This window comes from Poromitra crassiceps (genome assembly GCF_964638095.1).
Source record: "Poromitra crassiceps genome assembly, chromosome: 1".
NCBI lineage: Eukaryota > Metazoa > Chordata > Actinopteri > Beryciformes > Melamphaidae > Poromitra > Poromitra crassiceps.
The window spans coordinates 114827570-114851342 of NC_139623.1; the positions used below are offsets into that span (position 1 = coordinate 114827570).

The 23773-nt window shown below is 43.3% G+C and overlaps 1 protein-coding gene across 1 annotated transcript in view; it reads right to left on the reverse strand.

Annotated features, from left to right (window-relative positions):
• The window catches only part of capn7 (calpain 7), a 100310-nt gene that overhangs the window by 45666 nt on the left and 30871 nt on the right, over positions 1–23773 (reverse strand). Inside the window, exons 8-10 of the mRNA XM_083640341.1 lie at positions 19135–19220; positions 10556–10649; positions 5704–5850 (exon numbers count right to left, since the gene is read on the reverse strand). Coding sequence (XP_083496467.1) covers positions 5704–5850; positions 10556–10649; positions 19135–19220 — 327 coding nt within the window. The remainder of the gene's footprint in view (positions 1–5703; positions 5851–10555; positions 10650–19134; positions 19221–23773) is intronic.

Here is a 23773-nt window from a genome sequence, read left to right on the forward strand (position 1 = left end):
CCTTTTAAGCGTAAAATTATGCACAACCTGCTCATTGGTGAACTGCAGTTACTCAATGACATTCTTCCTTTCGAAGCTCCGATCCACTCGATCCATGTCCGGGTTTTGGCTGCATGCTGTCATATCTTCATGCCAATTTGGATATCTCAGCACATCACAGATCATAGCCTGAATAAAACAATTCAACCTACAACCAGGCAAATACAGATCTGTTCAGCAGGGCTGATACGGTCTCCCTGTAGCCTACAATATAGAACGTTAACTATCGGTGACATTCCTGATAGCATCCATTTCCATGATCTTTATGTTGTAACTTTCACAATAGTGAACAAGCACCCCCACTCGGCTCATTCAGGGCAGGTAGTTTTATAACTTGTAGATGACCTGCTGCACAGGCTAAATGATGCACATAAATATAGCCTACATTATGTAAAGTCATTGCATAAATGTGTTTTTATTGTAAAAGTACATTGTGAAGTAAGCCAAGTCTTATTGGAGCAGACATCACAGTAGAACCATGTTATGGCTATCACTCATCTATATCAAGTTAACTTTGCTCATCTATATCAAGTTAACTTTGCGAGGGATATATATACCACCTGGATTACATATATGTTTCACATAGGGTTGTGTTTTCATTTTTATGTTTTATTTTGTCCAATATTGAAATGTTCCAGAATTGCATCTTGTGTAAACATACATATTATTTATATCTACCACTTACCCTATTTAGGCTGATTTGGTTGATATTTCTTGTCGAAATGTATTAGCCTCAATGCATGCTGGGAGATTTCACATGTGGCTCAACAGCCTCTGAATGACAGGGGCTCAAAACTACATAACAACTTTTTTTCCATCGGTCTTTGTGCCTGTCTGACGCACGAGAGAGAGGGAGTGAGAGGGAGCGAGAGGGGGAGAGAGGGGGAGATCGGCAGAGGAGGGCTGTGCGTAAATACGCACAGTAATATCCGCGGCGCACTGAATAAGGCCTGGTTTTGACGCCAGGGAGGAAGATATCGTTAGGCCGGTATTTAAAGGAGAACTTACCTCCAAAACACTTTTTTCAGCTTTTAACCAATATATATGACTTGGGGGTGATGTGTGAAGAATTCTGGTCAAAATTTCCACATTTGACACCAAACTGTTGCCATTTTACCATTTGTATCATTTTTCAGCAGCATACCTGGCATAAGCGCCCTCTAAGGGTGGAACACTGCTTTTTTTTTTTGCCCTCATGGGATATATGTCGTGACGTCACGATGAACCAAAGACTATGGGATTTCAAGATAGTTACTCCCCTACTCCCCCTGTACCCTTTTGGCTCCTCACAACTCCAAGCCTATTCCCATGATGTCACTTGACCTGTTAATTTATTACAATCGCCTGTTATTTTCCTACCAACTCCTATGTAACACAATACTATCAATAAACGCCACTATAATCATAAAAGTAAGGACATGGCATTGTGTTGCTGTAAATCATTCCCAACCTTTTTCATACTAAGGGGCCCTATGATGAGATTTGGTCTCATGTAAATCTTATTTTTTATTTTTTATAGCCTAGATATGATTTTGTCCAGAATTCCATATAATTAGGTTGAGAGACAACGAATGCTGGAATCCTCTCAAGGACGACTTGTGGTCTTCTGTGCCCCTTTTCGCTGGGGACACAGAGCTGCTGCACTGACGCTCTGCCCGGAGGGAGGGAGGGGTAATTGTGTGTTTGCAGCAATCAGCTCAGAGAGCCCAGCACCAAAGTGAGAGCCTCACTTTCATCCTTCCGCAAACAAATCTCATCGCAGTTTAGCGCACATGTAAAATATAACGCTATACTACGACGTGACAACGTGACAAAGCTGCTCTAAACACATCGGCTACTATAATATCGTCACTGTGTACAAGCAACGCCAACTTTTCAGGAAATGAAGTCAGCAGAGCGACTGGGGACTGGGGGGGGGGGGGTGAGCAGCACAGCAGCACACTCTCTCTGTCTGTGTGTGTGAGCTCCTCCTCCACGTGGACTCACTGCCTTGTGTGTTTTGCTGCGCTGGGCTGAGGAATGCGCGGAATGGGTTTGATCAGGCAAGTAGGTAGGCTAGAAAAACCCTGTGCTCTTAAAATACTGAACACCACGTTGTCATATTTGACATATGTCTTCATTGTAGACAGTTTATCGCTGAATGTGTCATTACATTATTAATATCTTACCTGAATAAGCTCAAATGCTGTTACAGGATTATCACACCGAGTCTGGAGCACTTTCTGCCGGCCAGGCAGCAGCTCGTAGGCACCCTGCCTTTTAGAGCGCGAGCACGAGCTGCTGTGCTCCAGGCAGCGGGGACGCGCGGGCGGAGCTCTTCACATGGAGGTCTGACACTGCCCTGCGCTGCAGTAACTTTTAACAAGAATCACGAAAAGCCCATAAACGAAAATTTTAAACGGATTTCATGGCGCGGTTTATCGAAAGTTGGGCGAGGGAATGACGTGGAGAAATCTCGCATTGTGATTACATAAGCTGAGAGCGGGGCGTTTGTCCGTGCTGTGTGCTGCGGTAACGAGCCTCGCATCGCGTCACTAGTCTCTCCTAACTTAACATAAGACAAGCCACGCACACACATATGGGAGAAAAATAATTAAATTTCTAGTTCGCCACTGAATGGCCAAATTGATATAACTTTCAACCATTTTGAGCAACGCTGTTTCCATACAGGCCACCAGCGTTGGCTAGTTGTTGATATTTATAAAGATATTGCAGCTCTCAAATAAATTATTTTCGAGGCGGTGGGCAAACTGTAATGGCGTCGATTTCCGAAAAAAAATAGGTATTCCATAGGTATTTTCAAATCACTGTTCTGATACATATCTAGGGAGTAAGTCCTCCTTTAAGGCCGAAACGCCCATTCTGGCCTATTCTGGCACTGCGCCACGCCTCTTCGGCGTAAAGCACATTTCGGGGCCTAAAACCATGATGCTATCTTCCCGAGGCAGGCGCAAGGCGCGTTTTTGTGTTTAACGCCAGTTTTAGCGCCTAATGCCAGTGGGAAGATAGGGGGCAGAGACTGTACAGTGGTGCTCCTGTTTGCGTAAAATAAGAATTAATTCTCTTCTTATGTTAAATGCACTTAGGCTATTAATTTTTATTATTTTCTCTCATTTGCTGAGCTGTTATGCTGCACTGCAGCTATGGCAGGATGCTTAATTGCTTGCGGCGGGGGCGGGGAGTTAATGAGGTGACATGACTTCACTGATAAGAAAGAAAGTGAAAGTTACTGTGAGTGAAGAAGACCACCTGACAAAATGGATGCTAAGACAATAAAGAAAAGTTAGACAAAGGATACATCCTGGAGCGTCGGGAGGGAGGGGCGGAGTTTAAGTCAGAAGTCTGGAAAACACTTTATGCTGTGGTGGACGTAGATGGTGAGGCAGTAGGGATACGTCCAATGCAAAAAATGCAAGGTGCTCTTCAAACACGACTCCAAGACCGGCACCTCTCTTCCCTCACCCGCCATACCTGCTGCGCTGCCACCCCTTCTTCAGGTCAGAAATCCATGTCTGGTTTTGTCACGAGTAGCCTACAGCTAAAGTCCCTCTCACCATCAACCAGACAATGACGGAAGGGAAGCATGTGTCTTTATGTGCGCCAAGGGGAAAATGACGAATGCTGGCAGAAAAAAAGTAGATACTACATGAATTATCGGACTAAATTGGTCGGATTCAATGTATAATAGAAACTAATTTAAACTAGAACGGCCGCACCGCGGATTTATGCCTCCGCCATTAGTTCATCCATGAGTTCAAGTGGACGTTTGAGGCAAATTAGATGAAATCCTGAGATCTCATGTTAACGAGCATGAAACGAGCGGTCGTGATGTCACAGTAACCTTGAACTTTTGCCAACAAAATCGAATCAGTTCATCCTTGCATCCAAGTCGATATTTGAGCCAAATCAGAAGAAATTCCATCAAGCCGTTCTTGAGATATCGCGTTAACGAACTTGGGAATCACGTTCGTGAGGTCACAGTGACCTTGACCTTTGACCACCAAAATGTAATCAGTTCATCCTTGAGTCCAAGTCGATGTTTGAGGCAAATTTGATGAAATTCCATCAAGGCATTCCTGAGATATCGCATTAACAAGCTTGAAAATGGCGTTCGAGAGGTCATAGTGACCTTAGTCTCTCCCCAGACTCAAATATTACGTTGAATCGCTGCGCTCGGCATACTACATAAATGAGTCTGTGCCACTTCACAGCCACTGCTGGTTTTGAAGGCGGGTTGAAATTGAATGAGTGACAGGTCGTAGCACCGATGAGAGAGTGGTTCGAAAAATGGGCTGCGCCTGCCGTGTCGTCTGATCGCAAAGTCGTTACTGATTGGAGAGGACTGAATCCATCACTGGCATATTACTGGCCAAGTATTGAACAGTTCCCTCCCATAACCAGCCGGCTGGGGGAAAGTGTCCCCCAGCCCAGAGAGAGATCTGCAGCATGCAGTAACGTAGTGTATCAGCGTAAGAACTCTCATGGGTCTGGCGTTGAGACTACAGTGACCTTGACCTTTGACCACCAAAATCTAATCAGATCATCCTTGAGTCTAAGTCAATGTTTGAGGCAAATTTGATGAAATTCCATCAAGGCGTTCCTCCGATATCGCGTTAACGAACATCGGACGGACGGACAACCCGGATCCATAATGCCTCCGGCCTGGCTATTGCCGGCGGAGGCATGAAAAGCTGATAAAGAAAATGTGTGCTGGTGCAATGAAATTCAACTTCAAACAGAGCAGCATCACTGAGCGCGGCTCTCAGTACGCTGCGTAATTACGCACGCAGCAGCACCGCAGCGGAGATGCAGGAGCGCGAGCCAGAAAGTAATAAGCATACAGCGCCCATAACAACATACAGTAGCATGAAAGCTGAAAAAACATTCATGGCAGTAACATACACCGTTCCCATTGTATTAGAGCCGCGCCGACATTAATTGCACACTTTTTATAATGTCTTAGTCTAATAACAGCTTTTTTTTTTGGTCGGGCTGAGTCGGTCTCGGGCTGAGTGTTCTATGTGACAACGGCGGGCGAGTTGAGCTCGGTCCGCGTCTCAAGCGGGTTGGGTTGGGTCGGGTTCGATTTTTTTTAGGACCGTTGAGAACTCTACTCAGTATTTCTACAAAAACACTTAATTTCTTGATTTAAAAGATTTTGGTTAGTGTTCAATATGATTTCTGATGATGGTGTACCGGCAACATGACTGTCAACTAGATATTATTCGACATTACAACTAATGTCATGATATGTCAAAACAGCAGGTCTACAGTGCATCAACATAATGTGTACCGTAGTCAAATGGGTATGGGGACAAGACAATATTTTCCATATGCTTTTCCAAGTTTTGTGCAATTTCCAATCTTTTCAAGACCTGGAAATGATCAAGTGTTCTCCATATGTTTTCAGATCAGACATGATTTGAAGATTACTATTTTCACAGAACCTTTACAGCAGGAATGGTTTTTCTTAGAAATTCTCCTCTGGACATTCATAGATTTAGGAGTGAGAAAGATCACTCAGTAACAGGCAGTGAGGCGAAACATCCCAGCCAACACACATGATGAATATGTCAATTCCCAAAAGCAGTTGTGTAAAACATCCATGGTTTTCCTCTGTCAATCTGAGGAGCATCTCTCCCAGTGGCCTCCGCTCCCACCTACCGAGTTGGAGCCGGGGAAGTCGTAGCCTCCCATCACCTTCATGTAGGCCTTCTCTATGAGGGAGACCCACAGCTCGTTCCTGTTGCTCGAGTAGGAGCACAGCAGCTCGCCGTGCCCGTCCACAGGCAGGAAGTCATCTATGATCACCTGCAGCAGGGACAGAGGCAGCACGTACATTGCTTCAACAATTTGACAGACAGTATAAAGACGAGCTTGTGCTGATACTCAATATAATATACTGTCAAATATTGTCATATTTTCCATGGTATCAAATATCAACGATTAGGCAAATAACTTACATTGCCAAGAAGTGAAAGCAAATAGGTCATTCCAACATCAGCGCGCAGCAGCAGCAGAGCTAAGTCTCTGCCTTTTGGACTGAAAGACACTACCCTAATGACGCCACTAAAACCTCACGCTTACCAAGTGCCGTACAAAAGTTCCTCTACCAAAATGGCCTGTGTTCTTCCTGGTCATTGTGTGTCTCTCTATCATGGTTCTGTGCTGTTGTCCCATTGGCGCAAGGAGGCATTTTCAGTCCAAAATGTGATTTTGTATCTTGGCTTCTATAGTGCTGCTTGGCTTAGGTTAATTCTCAAACACAATCACAACAAGAGAGATTCTTACTTTTTCTGTTGCATTTCCCATTCACAAACCAGGAAATGCAGGACATCAAGTACACTGTTGTGTCTTGTATTGTCCTATTACTGTGTGCTCTGGGTCACTGTATCTTGTAGTGTCCTGCAGCTGTGTGCTAGGGGTCACTGTATAAGTCTTGTATTAGCTGTAGCTAAGTGCTCTGGGTCAGTGTATTGCCCTGTAGCTGTGTGCTCTGGGTCAGTGTATTCCCCTGTAGCTGTGTGCTCTGGGTGACTGTATTGTCCTGTAGCTGTGTGCTCTGGGTCACTGTATACATTGTGATGTATTGTATTGTCCTGTAGCTGTGTGCTCTGGGTCACTGTATACATTGTGATGTATTGTATTGTCCTGTAGCTGTGTGCTCTGGGTCACTGTATACATTGTGATGTATTGTATTCTCCTGTAGCTGTGTGCTCTGGGTGACTGTATTGTCCTGTAGCTGTGTGCTCTGGGTGACTGTATTGTCCTGTAGCTGTGTGCTCTGGGTCACTGTATTCCCCTGTAGCTGTGTGCTCTGGGTCAGTGTATTGTCCTGTAGCTGTGTGCTCTGGGTCACTGTATTCCCCTGTAGCTGTGTGCTCTGGGTGACTGTATTGTCCTGTAGCTGTGTGCTCTGGGTCACTGTATTCCCCTGTAGCTGTGTGCTCTGGGTGACTGTATTGTCATGTAGCTGTGTGCTCTGGGTCAGTGTATTGTCCTGTAGCTGTGTGCTCTGGGTGACTGTATTGTCATGTAGCTGTGTGCTCTGGGTCACTGTATTGTCATGTAGCTGTGTGCTCTGGGTGACTGTATTGTCCTGTAGCTGTGTGCTCTGGGTGACTGTATTGTCATGTAGCTGTGTGCTCTGGGTCAGTGTATTGTCCTGTAGCTGTGTGCTCTGGGTGACTGTATTGTCATGTAGCTGTGTGCTCTGGGTCACTGTATTGTCATGTAGCTGTGTGCTCTGGGTCAGTGTATTGTCCTGTAGCTGTGTGCTCTGGGTGACTGTATTGTCATGTAGCTGTGTGCTCTGGGTCACTGTATTGTCATGTAGCTGTGTGCTCTGGGTCACTGTATTCCCCTGTAGCTGTGTGCTCTGGGTCACTGTATTGCCCTGTAGCTGTGTGCTCTGGGTCAGTGTATTGTCATGTAGCTGTGTGCTCTGGGTCACTGTATTGTCCTGTAGCTGTGTGCTCTGGGTCAGTGTATTGTCCTGTAGCTGTGTGCTCTGGGTGACTGTATTGTCCTGTAGCTGTGTGCTCTGGGTGACTGTATTGTCATGTAGCTGTGTGCTCTGGGTCACTGTATAAGTTGTGTCTTGTATTGTCATGTAGCTGTGTGCTCTGGGTCACTGAATAAATTGTGATGTCTTGTATTGTCATGTAGCTGTGTGCTCTGGGTCACTGAATAAATTGTGATGTCTTGTATTGTCCTGTAGCTGTGTGCTCTGGGTCACTGTATAAGTTGTGTCTTGTATTGTCCTGTAGCTGTGTGCTCTGCGTCACTGTATAAGTTGTGTCTTGTATTGTCCTGTAGCTGTGTGCTCTGGGTCACTGAATAAATTGTGATGTCTTGTATTGTCCTGTAGCTGTGTGCTCTGGGTCACTGAATAAATTGTGATGTCTTGTATTGTCCTGTAGCTGTGTGCTCTGGGTCACTGAATAAATTGTGATGTCTTGTATTGTCATGTAGCTGTGTGCTCTGGGTCACTGTATACATTGTGATGTCTTGTATTGTCCTGTAGCTGTGTGCTCTGGGTCACTGTATAAGTTGTGTCTTGTATTGTCCTGTAGCTGTGTGCTCTGCGTCACTGTATAAGTTGTGTCTTGTATTGTCATGTAGCTGTGTGCTCTGGGTCACTGAATAAATTGTGATGTCTTGTATTGTCCTGTAGCTGTGTGCTCTGGGTCACTGAATAAATTGTGATGTCTTGTATTGTCATGTAGCTGTGTGCTCTGGGTCACTGAATAAATTGTGATGTCTTGTATTGTCCTGTAGCTGTGTGCTCTGGGTCACTGTATAAGTTGTGTCTTGTATTGTCCTGTAGCTGTGTGCTCTGCGTCACTGTATAAGTTGTGTCTTGTATTGTCCTGTAGCTGTGTGCTCTGCGTCACTGTATAAGTTGTGTCTTGTATTGTCATGTAGCTGTGTGCTCTGGGTCACTGTATAAGTTGTGTCTTGTATTGTCCTGTAGCTGTGTGCTCTGGGTCACTGAATAAATTGTGTCTTGTATTGTCATGTAGCTGTGTGCTCTGGGTCACTGTATAAGTTGTGTCTTGTATTGTCATGTAGCTGTGTGCTCTGGGTCACTGTATAAGTTGTGTCTTGTATTGTCCTGTAGCTGTGTGCTCTGAGTCACTGTATAAGTTGTGTCTTGTATTGTCCTGTAGCTGTGTGCTGTGTGTCACTGTGTCTTGTATTGTCATGTAGCTGTGTGCTCTGGGTCACTGTATAAGTTGTGTCTTGTATTGTCCTGTAGCTGTGTGCTCTGGGTCACTGTATAAGTTGTGTCTTGTATTGTCCTGTAGCTGTGTGCTCTGGGTCACTGTATAAGTTGTGTCTTGTATTGTCCTGTAGCTGTGTGCTCTGGGTCACTGTATAAGTTGTGTCTTGTATTGTCCTGTAGCTGTGTGCTGTGTGTCACTGTGTCTTGTATTGTCATGTAGCTGTGTGCTCTGGGTCACTGTATAAGTTGTGTCTTGTATTGTCCTGTAGCTGTGTGCTCTGGGTCACTGTATAAGTTGTGTCTTGTATTGTCCTGTAGCTGTGTGCTCTGGGTCACTGTATAAGTTGTGATTCTGATTAGGGATGGGGCCGATCCGATCCAATATCGGTATCGGGTGCCGATACTGACGTAATTCACGGATCGGATATTGCCGATCCACGTGCCGTGTGTGCCGATCCAGCATGGCTCGCGCTGAGCCCCCAACGTAACATGAGACACGCCTCCGCTCCAGAAATTCCATTCCAGTTTGCAGCACGCTAGCATACAGCAGGCTGCTGTAACTAAACATGTCCGTGGAGTGGAGATATTTACTCTTGAAACACCAAAAAGCAAGACAGCAACTTGTAATGACATGAAGGCTAAAGTGATTACTGAGAAGTTGTCCGTGTTGCCGTGTTATTATCGCTGCATCTCTCTCTCCCCTCAGTCTCTGATGTTGCATCAGATGATAGCAGTAACGTTATGGAGTTAATCATACATAGCAACAGGTTGTACTCATTTACACAAAACATTTCAGTGAAAATAAAAAGACAAGAGACATATCTCGGCAATTACCGTAAATGTATATTTATTACTTTTCACGGATGAATTGTTTGTTTGTAACCTGTCTGCTGCATGTGAAACGGTACATCCTCGTCTCTCTGTAATGCAGTGCGGTCTAGATAGACGAGCCGTTCCAAAACCGCAAGTCCCCAGATGCAGAGCGTACCACTTGGTAGTTTCTGGAGGGGGTTTCCGGGGGATCAGACCAAGTGTTTAAAGTGGCAGGGGTGTTTAATTGTTGGTTTGTTGAAACGATGGTTGAAATGTTATTTAATACATTTGAGTGGAAATGGAAATGTCTAATGACCTAATTGTTCTTGTTTATGAACCAGGTACCTAATGTTATGAAATAATTGATTACCAAATACTAATTATGTCTCTTAGCAGGAGCCAGCTACAGGCAGAGGGTCCTTCTCTAAAGCAGCAATGCCTAAATAGTTCAGATTGATTTATAATTATCCTTCTTTGCCTTGTATATTTTCTTCATTTTGTCTGCTTTTTTCAAGTTGTATTTTTCTTTCCTATTTTCTTCAATTGGCCAAATGTTTGTTTGTACTGTATATTCAAGAAAAAATAGCTATGGTATCGGAATAATATCGGTATCGGCAAATATCCAAATTTAGGTATCGAAATCGGATCGGAACTGAAAAAAGTGGATCGGTGCATCCCTAATTCTGATTGTCTTGTATTGTCCTGTAGCTGTGTGCTCTGGGTCACTGTATAAGTTGTGTCTTGTATTGTCCTGTAGCTGTATGCCACTGTGTCTTGTATTGTCCTGTAGCTGTGTGCTCACGGTCACTGTATAAGTTGTGATTCTGATTGTCTTGTATTGTCCTGTAGCTGTGTGCTCTGGGTCACTGTATAAGTTGTGATTCTGATTGTCTTGTATTGTCCTGTAGCTGTGTGCTCTCAGTGATTCTGATGCTATAGTGAACAGATGAACTGACTGGAGAATGTGTCTGTTACCTTCCTGGGGACTCCATTGATGTGAAGTTTGACCATGTACTTCCCACAGGGGTTATACTCTGGCTCCCCTCGTCTGTTCTGAGGGTAGATGATGCTGTGACACACACACACACACACACACACACACACACACAATTAAAGTCCCACATTTCCCCTTGCTATTTCCCATTTCCAGGGGTGGAGGCTGCTAGGTTCAGACTGACATTTGCTGAGCCATTTTACCAAATATTAGTGGGGCTCAAAACAGCAAATTCGTTCGCTTCCGGAAAGAAGCGCCAAAATTGGCACAAATACTCCTTGTAGACTGTTATTTTGATAAAAGTCATTAGTCACACAACAATTATGATTTTTTTCCAAGATGGCCGCCATTTCCAGCCTGAAAACACTATTTTATGAATGATTTTATGAATGATCTTGCTATCAAACCATACATTTATGACCACAGAGAAGCCAGATTTATTCCATGAACATTTCAAAATGGCTGCCATTTTAAAGATGGCTGCCATTTCAGCTATTTTTACCATAGAATTTCACTGTCCAGGGCGATTTTGATGATTCTGGTGTCAAATGACAGGTAAAAACCTGTCATTTCAAACTATGGCAATTTCAAAATTATACATCAGAAGTCATTTGTGTATCTCCTTTTGCCATTTACTCTGCATATATTTTTAAAGTAATGTGAAAATATGCATAAACAACAGTATTTTAGCACAACTTGTATTAGAAATTGATAGAAAATTGACATTTTATGTCAGGGAGCGATTATTTGGTTACGATTAAATACACATAAGCTATAAATAAAGAAATAAAGTATTTTTGATCTCATAAATATCCTTTTTATAAATGGACACCTTGCTGTAAAGTAATTACATACATATTTGCTAAAACAGTAAATAGCTTTGAAAGAATGAGAGTCAAGGTGGGGACAGGAAATCAATGGGTGTGGTGGGGGTGTAGTGTGGGATCATCTCCTGAGTGCACGCACACACACACACACACACACACACACACACACACACACACACACACACACACACACACACACACACACACACACACACACACACACTGCCCTCACTAAGGTGCTGGCTTAGCTTGGCAGATAGCTAAACAGGTTTTTTCAATAAACATCCAAGAGGCAACAGGAACGTTTTAGGATGTTTACTGTTAAAAGCACTGTAAAACTGAAATACAAATAAATAAGTTACAATGTGTCTCAATGTGTATAACTTCTTTGCATTTACATAGCCTATAATGAGGAAAAAACAAGTAAGTTACAAATACAGTATATACAACATAATGTGGTTAGCTTGTGTACTGTAACCGTTATGCTACTAGCTAGCGTTTCTACAGTCAAAGAAGAAACTAGAAATATTTCAGGTTTTCAAGTATACAGTATCAAAGCTGAGAATCACATAAAGGTAAATGTCTAAAATAAATGTTAATTATTACAGACACAGAATGTAGTTTAGGAATCTTCTTAGAAGATTAGACAGACTTGAAAAAGTTGGCAAACCAAACTCATACACCAAACTAGAAAAGCGCACTTGGTGGAGTGCAGATCTCCGCCAGGACCGTGTTTTCCCCCAAGCTGACCCATAGACCATGTGTGTGACAAGACATCACCTGAATGCAATGTGTTAGTGAGTGTTGTCATACTTAGATATTGTATATTGCTATTGTAAATCATATATTGTAATCGTTATTGTCTGCTTTTATTTTTGTGTTTTGTTTATGTATTTATGATGGGTTTATTGTTTATTGTATGTGTTGTAACCCACGTATTCATGTGTTTTTGTCAAAAATGTTATTGTGCGCTTGTTTTAGAATAATTGATTAATTTTTTTGATTAGGGGATGCGGTTACACATAGAAGAATGGGATTGGGGTTTCTCAAGGGCAGTCTGAGTGTATGCCTGTGTACAGTATGGGCTCTATCGTTGCATCGGCCTATGAACTGCGGCCAACGCCAGACGCAGCCCAGAGTAGTGGGCGTGGACCAGCGCACTCGATATTTTGGTATCTGCACTACAGGTGGCCTTAAGCATTATAGTGAAAAAATAATGGTCCGCACACCAAAGGAGCTCCCGTTAGGTTTCTTTATTTATAAATATGCACACAGCGTGACGTTTCGGGCCACACTGGCCCTTCCTCAAGACGAAAGCGTCTTGAGGAAGGGCCAGTGTGGCCCGAAACGTCACGCTGTGTGCATATTTATAAATAAAGAAACCTAACGGGAGCTCCTTTGGTGTGCGGACCATTATTTTTTCACTGTGAGTATCCTTTTTGATCCAGCACCCAGGCCCAGTGTGGCCAAGCTTTGGATGTGCGTGTCCCTGTCTACCTTTGGCCTTAAGCATTATAACCACACCTTTTAAGCGTAAAATTATGCACAATCTGATCATTGGAGAAGTGCAGTAAACGAATCACAAGCGTCCCTTTTAAGCTCCAATTCCACGGAGCGATCCTGTAAAGCCAGAAAAGCCAAGTGCTCTGCTCCCCCCCTCCCTTTCATCCCATCTGTCTGTCTCCATATATAGGCTATTATTCCATATTATTATGCTTCTCAAACCAATCTAACTGCAGTTGAAATACTGCAAGCATGTATAAATACGCTACACTATAGCAAGATCAAAGTGAAAAGAATGTTCTAAACGCATTGGCTAGAAAAAAATAGCCTATCCCTATGTCATGATGAGATTAGATTGGTGAAAGTTTGTCCAGAATGATATCGTTTTCTCTCCCCTGCTGCACAGGTAGGATGATGCACATAAATATAGCCTACATTATGTAAAGTCATTGCAGAAATGTGTTTTTATTGTAAAACTAAATGTGAAGTAGGGCCAATTTATTGGAGCGGACATCACAGTATAGGACATGACAGTAGAACCGCGTTACGCTGTCACTTATCTAAATCACATTAAATCTGCGAGGGATATATATAGCCCCAGGATGACATATACAGTATGTTTCACATAGGGTTGTGTTTTGATTTCGCGATTTTATTTTGTCCAATATTGAAATGTTCTACAATTGCATGTTGTGTTAACATTACACATTATTTCTATCTACCTTTCTATCTATTTAGGCTAATTTGGATGCTATTTATTATCGAAATGGATTAGCCCAATGCATGCTGGGAGATTTCACATGTGTGACTTTGTGCCTGTCTGCTGTCTGATGTGCGAGGGAGTGAGAGAGAGATAGGGGGGACAGAGAATGATGGCAGAGGAGAGTCCGCGCAATTACACACAATAATAGAACCGGCGAACTTTTTTCCATCAGTCATTGTGCCTGTCTGATGCACAAGAGAGAGGGAGTGAGAGAGAGAGAGGGGGGACAGAGAGTGGGATGGCAGAGGAGAGCTCCGTGCAACCGGCGCACTGAATATAGTCTAGTAGGAACGGGGGGTCCCCGCGCACCCGAAAGATATATTTTTCTAACATAGATTTTTGTACTCCTCAAGGTGTCTAATAAACAAATTTTGTTGTTACCCCGTTGAAATAGTGTCCCATGGGTCCGTTTGGCGGCCATCTTTGTGGGCATATTGCGATGTCTGATGAAAATGGATAAGGGTCATAACTTTTGAACTAGACGTCATACAGAGACAAATGACACCACTTTTCTGTATGATTTCTGCATGAGGAATTGATTGAGAGGGTTGTTTTAATGGTTTTAACAGGTTTGGTATAGTAAAACTCAAAAACATTTGAAAAAAGTGTCTAATTTACTCTCAAAATCTTGCAAAAGAAATCTATCTACCGGTACATATTAGTCCATGGGCCAGAAGGGTTGGGAATAATGCTCATATTGATTTTTGGCAAGGTATACATCTCTAGAGTTAGAAAATATGTGAGAGCATTGCACCAATGGTAGCTAAATGTGTGTTATCACTCGATTTATAACACCATGCAAAACATAATAGTTGTGGGACTTTTAGGGACATTTGAGGCTAAGTTCATGCAAATAAAGTCTAAAAGCACCAGATTTTGCCCAGAATTAGCCCAGGGCATGCTCTAACAATTGAGCCAGAGTGCCCGAGCCGGTGACTCCCGGGGTCACCATGGTGGCCAGATCCAATATGACCACTGTCCGAAAAAGATTTTGGCTATAACTTTTGAAAGAGATGAGCTAGAAATACAGACTTGGTGTCTATCTTATGTTTTTTGACCATTAGAAAGGTGTTGGAATGCTTATCTTTACTAATGAAGATGTGTGTGGACCCCTAATCTGCATATTTCCAAGATGGCGGCTACCTGAATATGAGTTTTACCATAACTGTTGATGCTTTTAGTAAACTCGGTGTCCATTTTATGGTTTTTGAGTTTTAGAAACACATTGTAATACTCAGATTTATGATTGAATCTATCTATAGCACTCTACTTTGCAGAGTAAGTAGGCTACCAATATGGCTGCTATCCCATTTCTTTTTTACATACACTTTTGTAGTTGTAAGAATGAGTTGCCATCAAACTGGTGGAAACAAACAATCTACAGTATTTATCTTACATATTTTATTGAAACAATTAGTGAGTAACACTTAGGTATGTCCATGGGTTGGGGGGAGTTAAGTTAGATTGAGTGTAAAGTGTTTTTTGTTTATATCCTTATATCCACAGCCAGATTAATCAAATATTGTTGTCTTGACCGCATTGTTGGTACAGGCACTTTTGCATCCACATTGAGGTGCCACGGGCTCCAGCTTTACAGCATTCCCAGCACCCACTACATGACTTTTTGCAGCTGCAGCAGAGAATGATGACTCAGGCTTTACTGGCATCTGAAAGATGGGTCCAGTAAGGTTCCCAGGTCTTGGTCATGGGAGTCCCAGTACCAGCCCCACGTACTGAACTCTGGATATTTTGCTGGACAGAGGTTGCCTGATTCGAGTAGAAGCTGGTCTGCAGCAGTCCCCATTTGACATGCTGAATCAGTGCATCTTGGGTGGGAGGCAAGTTCTCAAGGGACTTGGTACCATTTGAGAAAAGCTGATGTCTGGCTTCATCTACTTGGCTGGAGACACAGCTCTTGCTGGACATGACAACAACCATAATGCTTCCAGTCTTTGGACATCGACATCTGAGTTGATCGGTTCAGGCTCCAAGGTGAAGGCGTCCACGGTCTCAGTGAGATCCGATGTTGCTTCCCAAGCTGCCCATCCACTCCTTTTCCCATAGCCCTGGAAGGCTGATGTAGTATCACATCATTTTAGCACATGGAGGAGATGTAATGCCAGTGATCTCTGGGGACCAAGAACATTGCAGATTTTGTGAACATAAATGTACTTTCCACATGTGAAGCCGATCCAGTTCTCTGTGAGGCCTAATGTGTAGAAGAAGCGTATTGCAAGTATTACAACATCACTGTCGGACATATGGATCCTGAGTTTCTATGGCTACTGGCCGCAGCATGTGCCAGGTGCTATAAATCATTCTACTGTAGTGTCTGCTTCAGGATGGTTACAAGGCTGAAGTGCAGATATGTCATATTCAGATCTGTTGGAAAGTACAACATCCTTCTTGGTAGAAAGGAGGAGTTCATCCCAAAACCCTGGTCGCCCTCACCTTGGGGTTGTCATGTACAGCAAAAGCTGTGGCTCCAGCCAAGTAGATGATGCTAGACATTGGCTTTTTTCAAATTCATCAAGAGAACCTGCCTCCCACCCAAGATGCACTGATTCAGCATGTCAAATGGGGACTGCTGCAGGCCAGCTTCTACTGGAATCAGGCAACCTCTGTCCAGCAAAATATCCAGAGTTCAGTACGTGGGGCTGGTACTGGGACTCCATGACCAAGACTTTGGAACCTTACTGGACCCATCTTCCAGATGCCAGTAAAGCCTGAGCAATCATTCTCTGCTGTGTCTGCAAAAAGTAATGTAGTGTGTGCTGTGAATGTTGTAAAGCTGGAGCCCGTGGCACCTCAATGTGGATGCAAGAGTGCCTGTACCAACAATGAGGGTCGAGACACCAATATTTTAGTAATCTGGCTGTGGATATAAGGATATAAACAAAAACCACTTGTCATCTGAAGTCTTTTATGAAAAATCAGTCACCCTGGTAAATCAAAAGGACTGAGCACTTCTAACTCAATTCAACCTATGGACATAAGTAGGCTACTACTCACTTGTACATATAGGCACCAATATATGTTTTGTTATGTTGTTTTTGTTTCTGATATTGTAATATTTTGTTCAAATTCTAAACACCTTTGATCAGTATTGATAGCATTTCACATTTATGGAGAGCATTGATGCACAGACTGGCTATTACCTGTATCAATGGGAATGGGTTATACTCTATTTGTCTAATTGTTTCAATAAAATCTGTAAGATACATACTGTAGATTGTTTGTTTCCACCAGTTTGATGGTAACTTACTCTTACAAGTCTACACTCAATCTGGGTGAAAGTGTATGTAAAAAAAAATTGGTTAGTGGCCATATTGGTAGCCTACTTACTATGCAAAGTAGAGTGCTATAGATAGATTCCATCATAAATCTGAGTATTACAATGTGTTTCTAAAAGTCAAAAACCATAAAATGGACACCGAGTTTACTAAAAGCATCAACAGTTATGGTAAAACTCATATTCAGGTAGCCGCCATCTTGGAAATATGCAGATTAGGGGTCCACACACATCTTCATTAGTAAAGATAAGCATTCCAACACCTTTCTAATGGTCAAAAAACATAAGATAGACACCAAGTCTGTATTTCTAGCTCATCTCTTTCAAAAGTTATAGCTTATAATCTTTTTCGGACAGTGGTCATATTGGATCTGGCCACCATGGTGACCCCGGGGGTCACCGGCTCGGGCACTCTGGCTCAATTGTTAGAGCATGCCCTGGGCTAATTCTGGGCAAAATCTGGTGCTTTTAGACTTGATTTGCATGAACTTAGCCTCAAATGTCCCTAAAAGTCCCACAACTATTATGTTTTGCATGGTGTTATAAATCGAGTGATAACACACATTTAGCTACCATTGGTGCAATGCTCTCACATATTTTCTAACTCTAGAGATGTATACCTTGCCAAAAATCAATATGAGCATTATTCCCAACCCTTCTGGCCCATGGACTAATATGTAGATAGATTTTTTTTGCAAGATTTTGAGAGTAAATTAGACACTTTTTTTCAAATGTTTTTGAGTTTTACTATACCAAACCTGTTAAAATCATTAAAACAACCCTCTCAATCAATTCCTCATGCAGAAATCATACAGAAAAGTGGTGTCATTTGTCTCTGTATGACGTCTAGTTCAAAAGTTATGACCCTTATCCATTTTCATCAGACATCGCAATATGCCCGCAAAGATGGCCGCCAAACGGACCCATGGGACACTATTTCAACGGGGTAACAACAAAATTTGTTTATTAGACACCTTGAGGAGTACAAAAATCTATGTTAGAAAAATATATCTTTCGGGTGCGCGGGGACCCCCCGTTCCTACTAGACTAATAGACCTGGTTTTGAAAAGCGCTAAGCGCTAAATTAACGCCAGGGCGGAAGATATCGTTAGGCTGGTATTTAAGGCCAAAACGCCAATTCTGGCCTATTCTGGCACTGTGCCACGCCTGTTTGGCGTAAAGCGCATTTCGGGGCCTAAAGCCATGTTGCTATCTTCCCGAGGCAGGCGCAAGGCATGTTTTTTTGCGTTTAAGGCCAGTTTTTGCGCCTAAGGCCTGTGGGAGAATAGGCCCCTATATGTTTTCATAAAACTGGGCCAAATAACCAGTCTGTATTTATGTATTACTAGTGCAGTGCCCGTTCCCCCCAAAGCACAACCCCGTGGGCACTTCTCCCCCCCCCCCCCAACACACACACACGCACACACACTGCACTCTGTCAGGTCCCCCCTAAGCGTACTCCCCAAGTTCGAAGTCGATCCACCAAACGGTTCTTGAGATCCGCAAAGGACAGAACTGTTGCCAGTAGGTGGCGCTATGCCGAATTGCACGAAAACAAAACTGCACTCCCATCACGTACTCCTTAGCACACTCCCAAAGTTTGAAGTCGATCCGACCAACGGTTCTCGAGATACGCGAAGGCCAAGCTAGAGGAGAGGAGGAACATACAGACAGACTCACAGACAGACGCCGCTGAAAACATGGCGGAGATAATAATAATGACAGCAGGCAGTGCAGTGACAGGTACCGGTGATTTAAAGGTGGAGCACTTTTTTGTGTGTGGGGGGGTTATCTCGTAAACAACCCCCCCCTATAGCAGTACACCAATAACAAAACTTTTGCTAAAGTTCTGTTAAAATACTGTTGTTTATGTATATTTTCACATTACTTTAAAAATATATGCAGAGTAAATGGCAAAAGGAGATATACAAATGATTTCTGGAAAAAATCATGATTTTTGCGTAGCTAATGACTTTTATCAAAATAACAAAGGAGTATTTGTGCAAATTTTGGCGCTTCTTTCCAGAAGTGAACGATTTTACATTGAAAGTGCATTTTTTGAGCCCCACTATATTGGATATATATATATATATTATATAGATATATTATATAGATATATATATTGGATACTGGCCAATCAGCGTTAAAAGCGTCAAAAGCGCGTATCGGTCACACCTGGTGATGAGCTTCTTGTTGTAGCGCCTCTCGTAGGCCGCGCTGATGGCTAGAGACGCCACAAACGAACAGTCGGACACCACCGTCTGAACAGCATGAGAGAGGATCACATCATGTATACAAGCCCTGTCATAGTAATGATACATACATACATACATACATACATACATACATACATACATACATACATACATACATACATACATACATGTGCTTCAATTGGTGGGTGGACTTACACACAAACATGAAAACATTATGTACATAAGCATGCAAAAACACACAGACATCTAGTGGTCAAAAATCTTACATAATGGACCTTTAAGTAATGCACAGTCAGAGATTTAAAAGACCAATGAAAATATTTGATTTGTTGTAAGCCTATCATTAGGTTTATTTGTTTTTTCAACCTGCAAAGTATGCTATTCTAATCTAATCTGTATGTTACGTACTATACATTATGTTACGTACTGTACATTATGTTGGGCACAGAGACAAACAGGCTGGGAAATTCACACCAGCTGAAATGGTTTGTTTATACAAATCATGGCTGCATTCCATTACCCATACTTCCATGCTATTTAGTAGGCAAAAAAAAGAATTAGTATGTCCCAATACATAGTATGTCAGATGCAGTATGCCAAGAGTACCAGGATGTTGTACTACATCAGCTCGTATTTCGCAGTATGGATCGATGCATGCTGCGCCAGCCAATCTGCCCCACAATCCTTTGCGCAGCGGAAGTTACATTGCACTGACTGAGCTGCGTGTATAATCCACGCCCACCTCCATGATGCCGACACGGAAGACTAGTTCATACAGGCTATTATAGGCTTGTTATTGTTTACGTGAACACGTGAATAACTATGATAAAAACACTGACAGAAATATGCACGTTATTATACTGTTAAGAATGAGACTGCATGTAAGTATCATCACGTCAGTTTATTAGAAACAACAACACGTATATATATATATACACTCAAATATGTATTTAGATCGCCAGGCATTTTGACAGGTTTGAGCACAAACAAACTCAAATGTGGTGCTGCGGACGTCGGCGGAAGTGAGCAAGAGGTCGTAGTTCAGGAAGCTCATCACGTGATGACAGACGTAGTGTGTCCCAATAGTATGCACTTTGCATGCATGCTGCACACTACAATCCATACTTTGTGAGGGCAGCGGCAGTACATACTAAAAGAAAGAAGTACAAGTATGGGTAATGGAACGCAGCCTGTGTCTACCAAAGGTTTAAACTTTACGGTGTACAACACAAACTCTGATGCAATATTGCCATCTATTGGTCAAATGTAAACATGCACCCCCACACTCACATTACATAGACACACACACACACACACACACACAGTGTTGTCACGATACCAAGATTTTACCCTGCGATACTATACCAGCCAAAGTATCACAATACCGGGTAGTATCGCAATACCACAGAGGAATCTATATATATTTATGTTTTATTTATTTTTGTTTTATAAATGTGCAATGTATTTACCTCCAGTAATATATATATATATATATATATATATATGCAGATATTTTACAGTAACACACAGATAGATAGATAGATAGATAGATAGATAGATAGATAGATAGATAGATAGATAGATAGATAGATAGATAGAGAGAGAGAGAGAGAGAGAGAGAGAGAGATTTAAAGTCGAACTAAACCTGTTCGTCACGTGCATAATGAGTCCGTTTCAGACTGAAAACATAGTTTGTCTAAGATGACAGGTTGAGAGGCGGGTCATAGTATCATGTCGATGATTTTATTTGACAATTCTGGGGACTGGATTGGGCTTTGGCCAATCCTGGCGTGTTCCGCCTCCAAATCGAGTGGGATTCAGTCGTGTTGTGGCGCTCCCCTCGGGAAGAGCCTTTTGACGGGAGGAGTGGAGCTCAGCGAGCCGCAGGCAGCCAGCTGCCTTCGTGTTGCCGAGCAGAGAGTGCAGCACGTCGGCCTGGAATCTCCGAAGTGCGACCCCTGACAACCAAGCTATCGGATGCGCGCGCCATTATCGCTGCTGTAAATACGATATCCCTGGAATGCGCTTTTAACAAGCCAGTTACATTTCTTTGCATTCTTAGAGATTATAGTTTTTGTTTTTTGTTCATGTTTCTAACAATTGGCCAAGTTAGTACCGGTAGTTAGTTTATGGGATAGGAATTCTGCCAGATGACAGGCACTAGGCACCATTTTCTACTTCATTTGGAAGAGAAAATTATCCAGAAATGAAGATTTGATTGACAGCTGCATGTCGTGATATGATTGGTTGAAATGGGGTAGAAATTTGATAGTACTAGGTGACGTCAGCAAACTGTACATTATTGTTATCAATGAAATCTTGAAAAATGAACTTTTGATGTGAAAAAGTGTGAAAAACGAAAGAAATTAGATTGTTGTGATTTTGTTTGCATACATTATTAAATAGGTGCACTGCATACCCAGGTATTTGAACTAAAAGAAAAGAAAAGTCATTTTTGGGTTCAGCTCGACTTTAAGGGTGGACAGTGTGTGCTGTGTTTATACTATTGTACTTTTACACTATTATACTTCTCTAACCATTTGTTGCACTGCACAGCTCAAAAAAAAGTTTTTTCCCCCTCTCTCAGAAGTGACACAATATATGCTTTTACTCTGAAGGCAGAACAGCCCAACTTCTTGTCCCATTCTACTGTACCGCTACTCAGCGGTCCCACGTGTTATTTTGTTGTGACAACATGCCCTAAACGCAACATTTCACCGTGCGGTGATGACGTATCTGTGTTCGGGAAATGCGTGTCTGTGTCGAGACTCCTGTCAGCTGAGCCAGAGATCTTTGCTTCTGGCTGAGCAACAAGTAGCAACCTGTACACTAATTCCCAACCTTTTTTGTGCCAAGGACCGGTAGATACATGGGAAAAAAAGTATATATATATATATATACATATATATTTACTCACCAGGTGGCGACAAAGGGTAAATAACAGCCTTTTGTGTTGTACTGTATGTAGCCTATACAGTAGGCTATTTATGTTTTTGTTTGAACTACAAACATAAATAAACGTCAACTTGAAACTATGTTTCAACTACCACACACAGCCTATAATATTATAGCCTATGTTTTATAAAAAAATATATATAATAAATTTGGGACCGGCTCGCGGCCCGGTACCAAATGCGTTGCGGCCCGGTACCGGTCCGCAGCCCGGTGGTTGGGGACCACTGCACTAATGGATAGCAGCTGGCGCTCCACATCTAATGTTATAATTTGCCTTCCTCAGAGCCGCATAGAACAAACACACACGTGTTGTTGCTTCCAGAAGAGGGTGCGCTACCGTCAATATAGGATTATGACTGCAGAAACCAGTGAATTCGGGAACGGAGGTAAAGCATTGTGCTGCTGGCACCGTCATTCCACAGTAGTATACTGTCTCACGGCAGTAGCATCGTTTAAAGCAGCTGGTATAGTAGGCACTAGGCACCACGGTAGACGGTAGGAACCGGTAAACCGTGCAACACTAACACACACACTAGGGGTGTCGCGGTACATGTATTCATCCCGTGAAGTCACGGTATGGGCGTCACGGTTCGGTGCGTGAAGCGACACGACGAATACATCGAATCCAGAAGGTGGTGATAAAGCACCTAAACGATGTTTGAACGCCATAAACGCCACAGAAGAAGACACACCAAAACAACACAAGGGCCATAGAAATCCGCGTTTACTGAATGGAACCATGGAGGAAACATTACCGGGGGTCGCTGAAACGGTGTCATTTTTTATTAAAAAATGCGCAGAGGACATAGTCCCCACAAAAACGATTAAAACAATGCCAAACCAGAAACCCTGGATCAACAGTGATGTCCGGGCTGCACTTCACGCCCGGACCACCGCCTTCAAGTCCGGGACGCCAGAACAATACAAGCAGACGAAATAAGCCCTCCGAGCTACAATAAAAAAAGCGCGGAGAGAATATGGAAGGCAGCTGGAGGCAAAACTGGACTCCAACAACCCCAGACACCTGTGGAGAGGGCTCCATGCTCCCACAGACTTCAAAGGGGAAAGACAGCAAAACGCCAACGCGTCACCCACCCTGCCAGACGAACTCAACGCGTTCTACGCCAGGTTCGACCCCTCTGCCACAGCGCCTCCCCTCCTCCCCCCCCTCCTCCTCTCCTACCCCTCTCCTCCCCACCACCCCCCCTCCACCTCCCCCCCTCCCCTCAGCCACCTCTCCCCCCCATCACCCCTCCTCCTCTCCTCCCCCCCCATCACCCCCCCCTCTCTCCTCCCCCCCACCACCCCTCCTCCTCTCCTCCCCCCCATCACCCCCCCCCCCCTCTCTCCTCCCAAGGTCCTCAAGGCCTGCGCCCACCAGCTGGCAGGCGTATTCACAGACATTTTCAACCAGTCTCTCTCCCTCCGACGAGTTCACTCCTGCTTCAAAGCAGCGACAATCATCCCCATTCCCAAGCAGCAGAAAGTGACCAGCCTCAATGACTGGCGCCCAATAGCCCTCACGCCAATAGCCAGCAAGTGCTTTGAGAAGCTGGTCATATCACAGATCCGCCCCACACTCCCCCCGGACCACGACCCGCTACAATTTGCATACCGCCCCAACAGGAGCACAGCGGATGCAG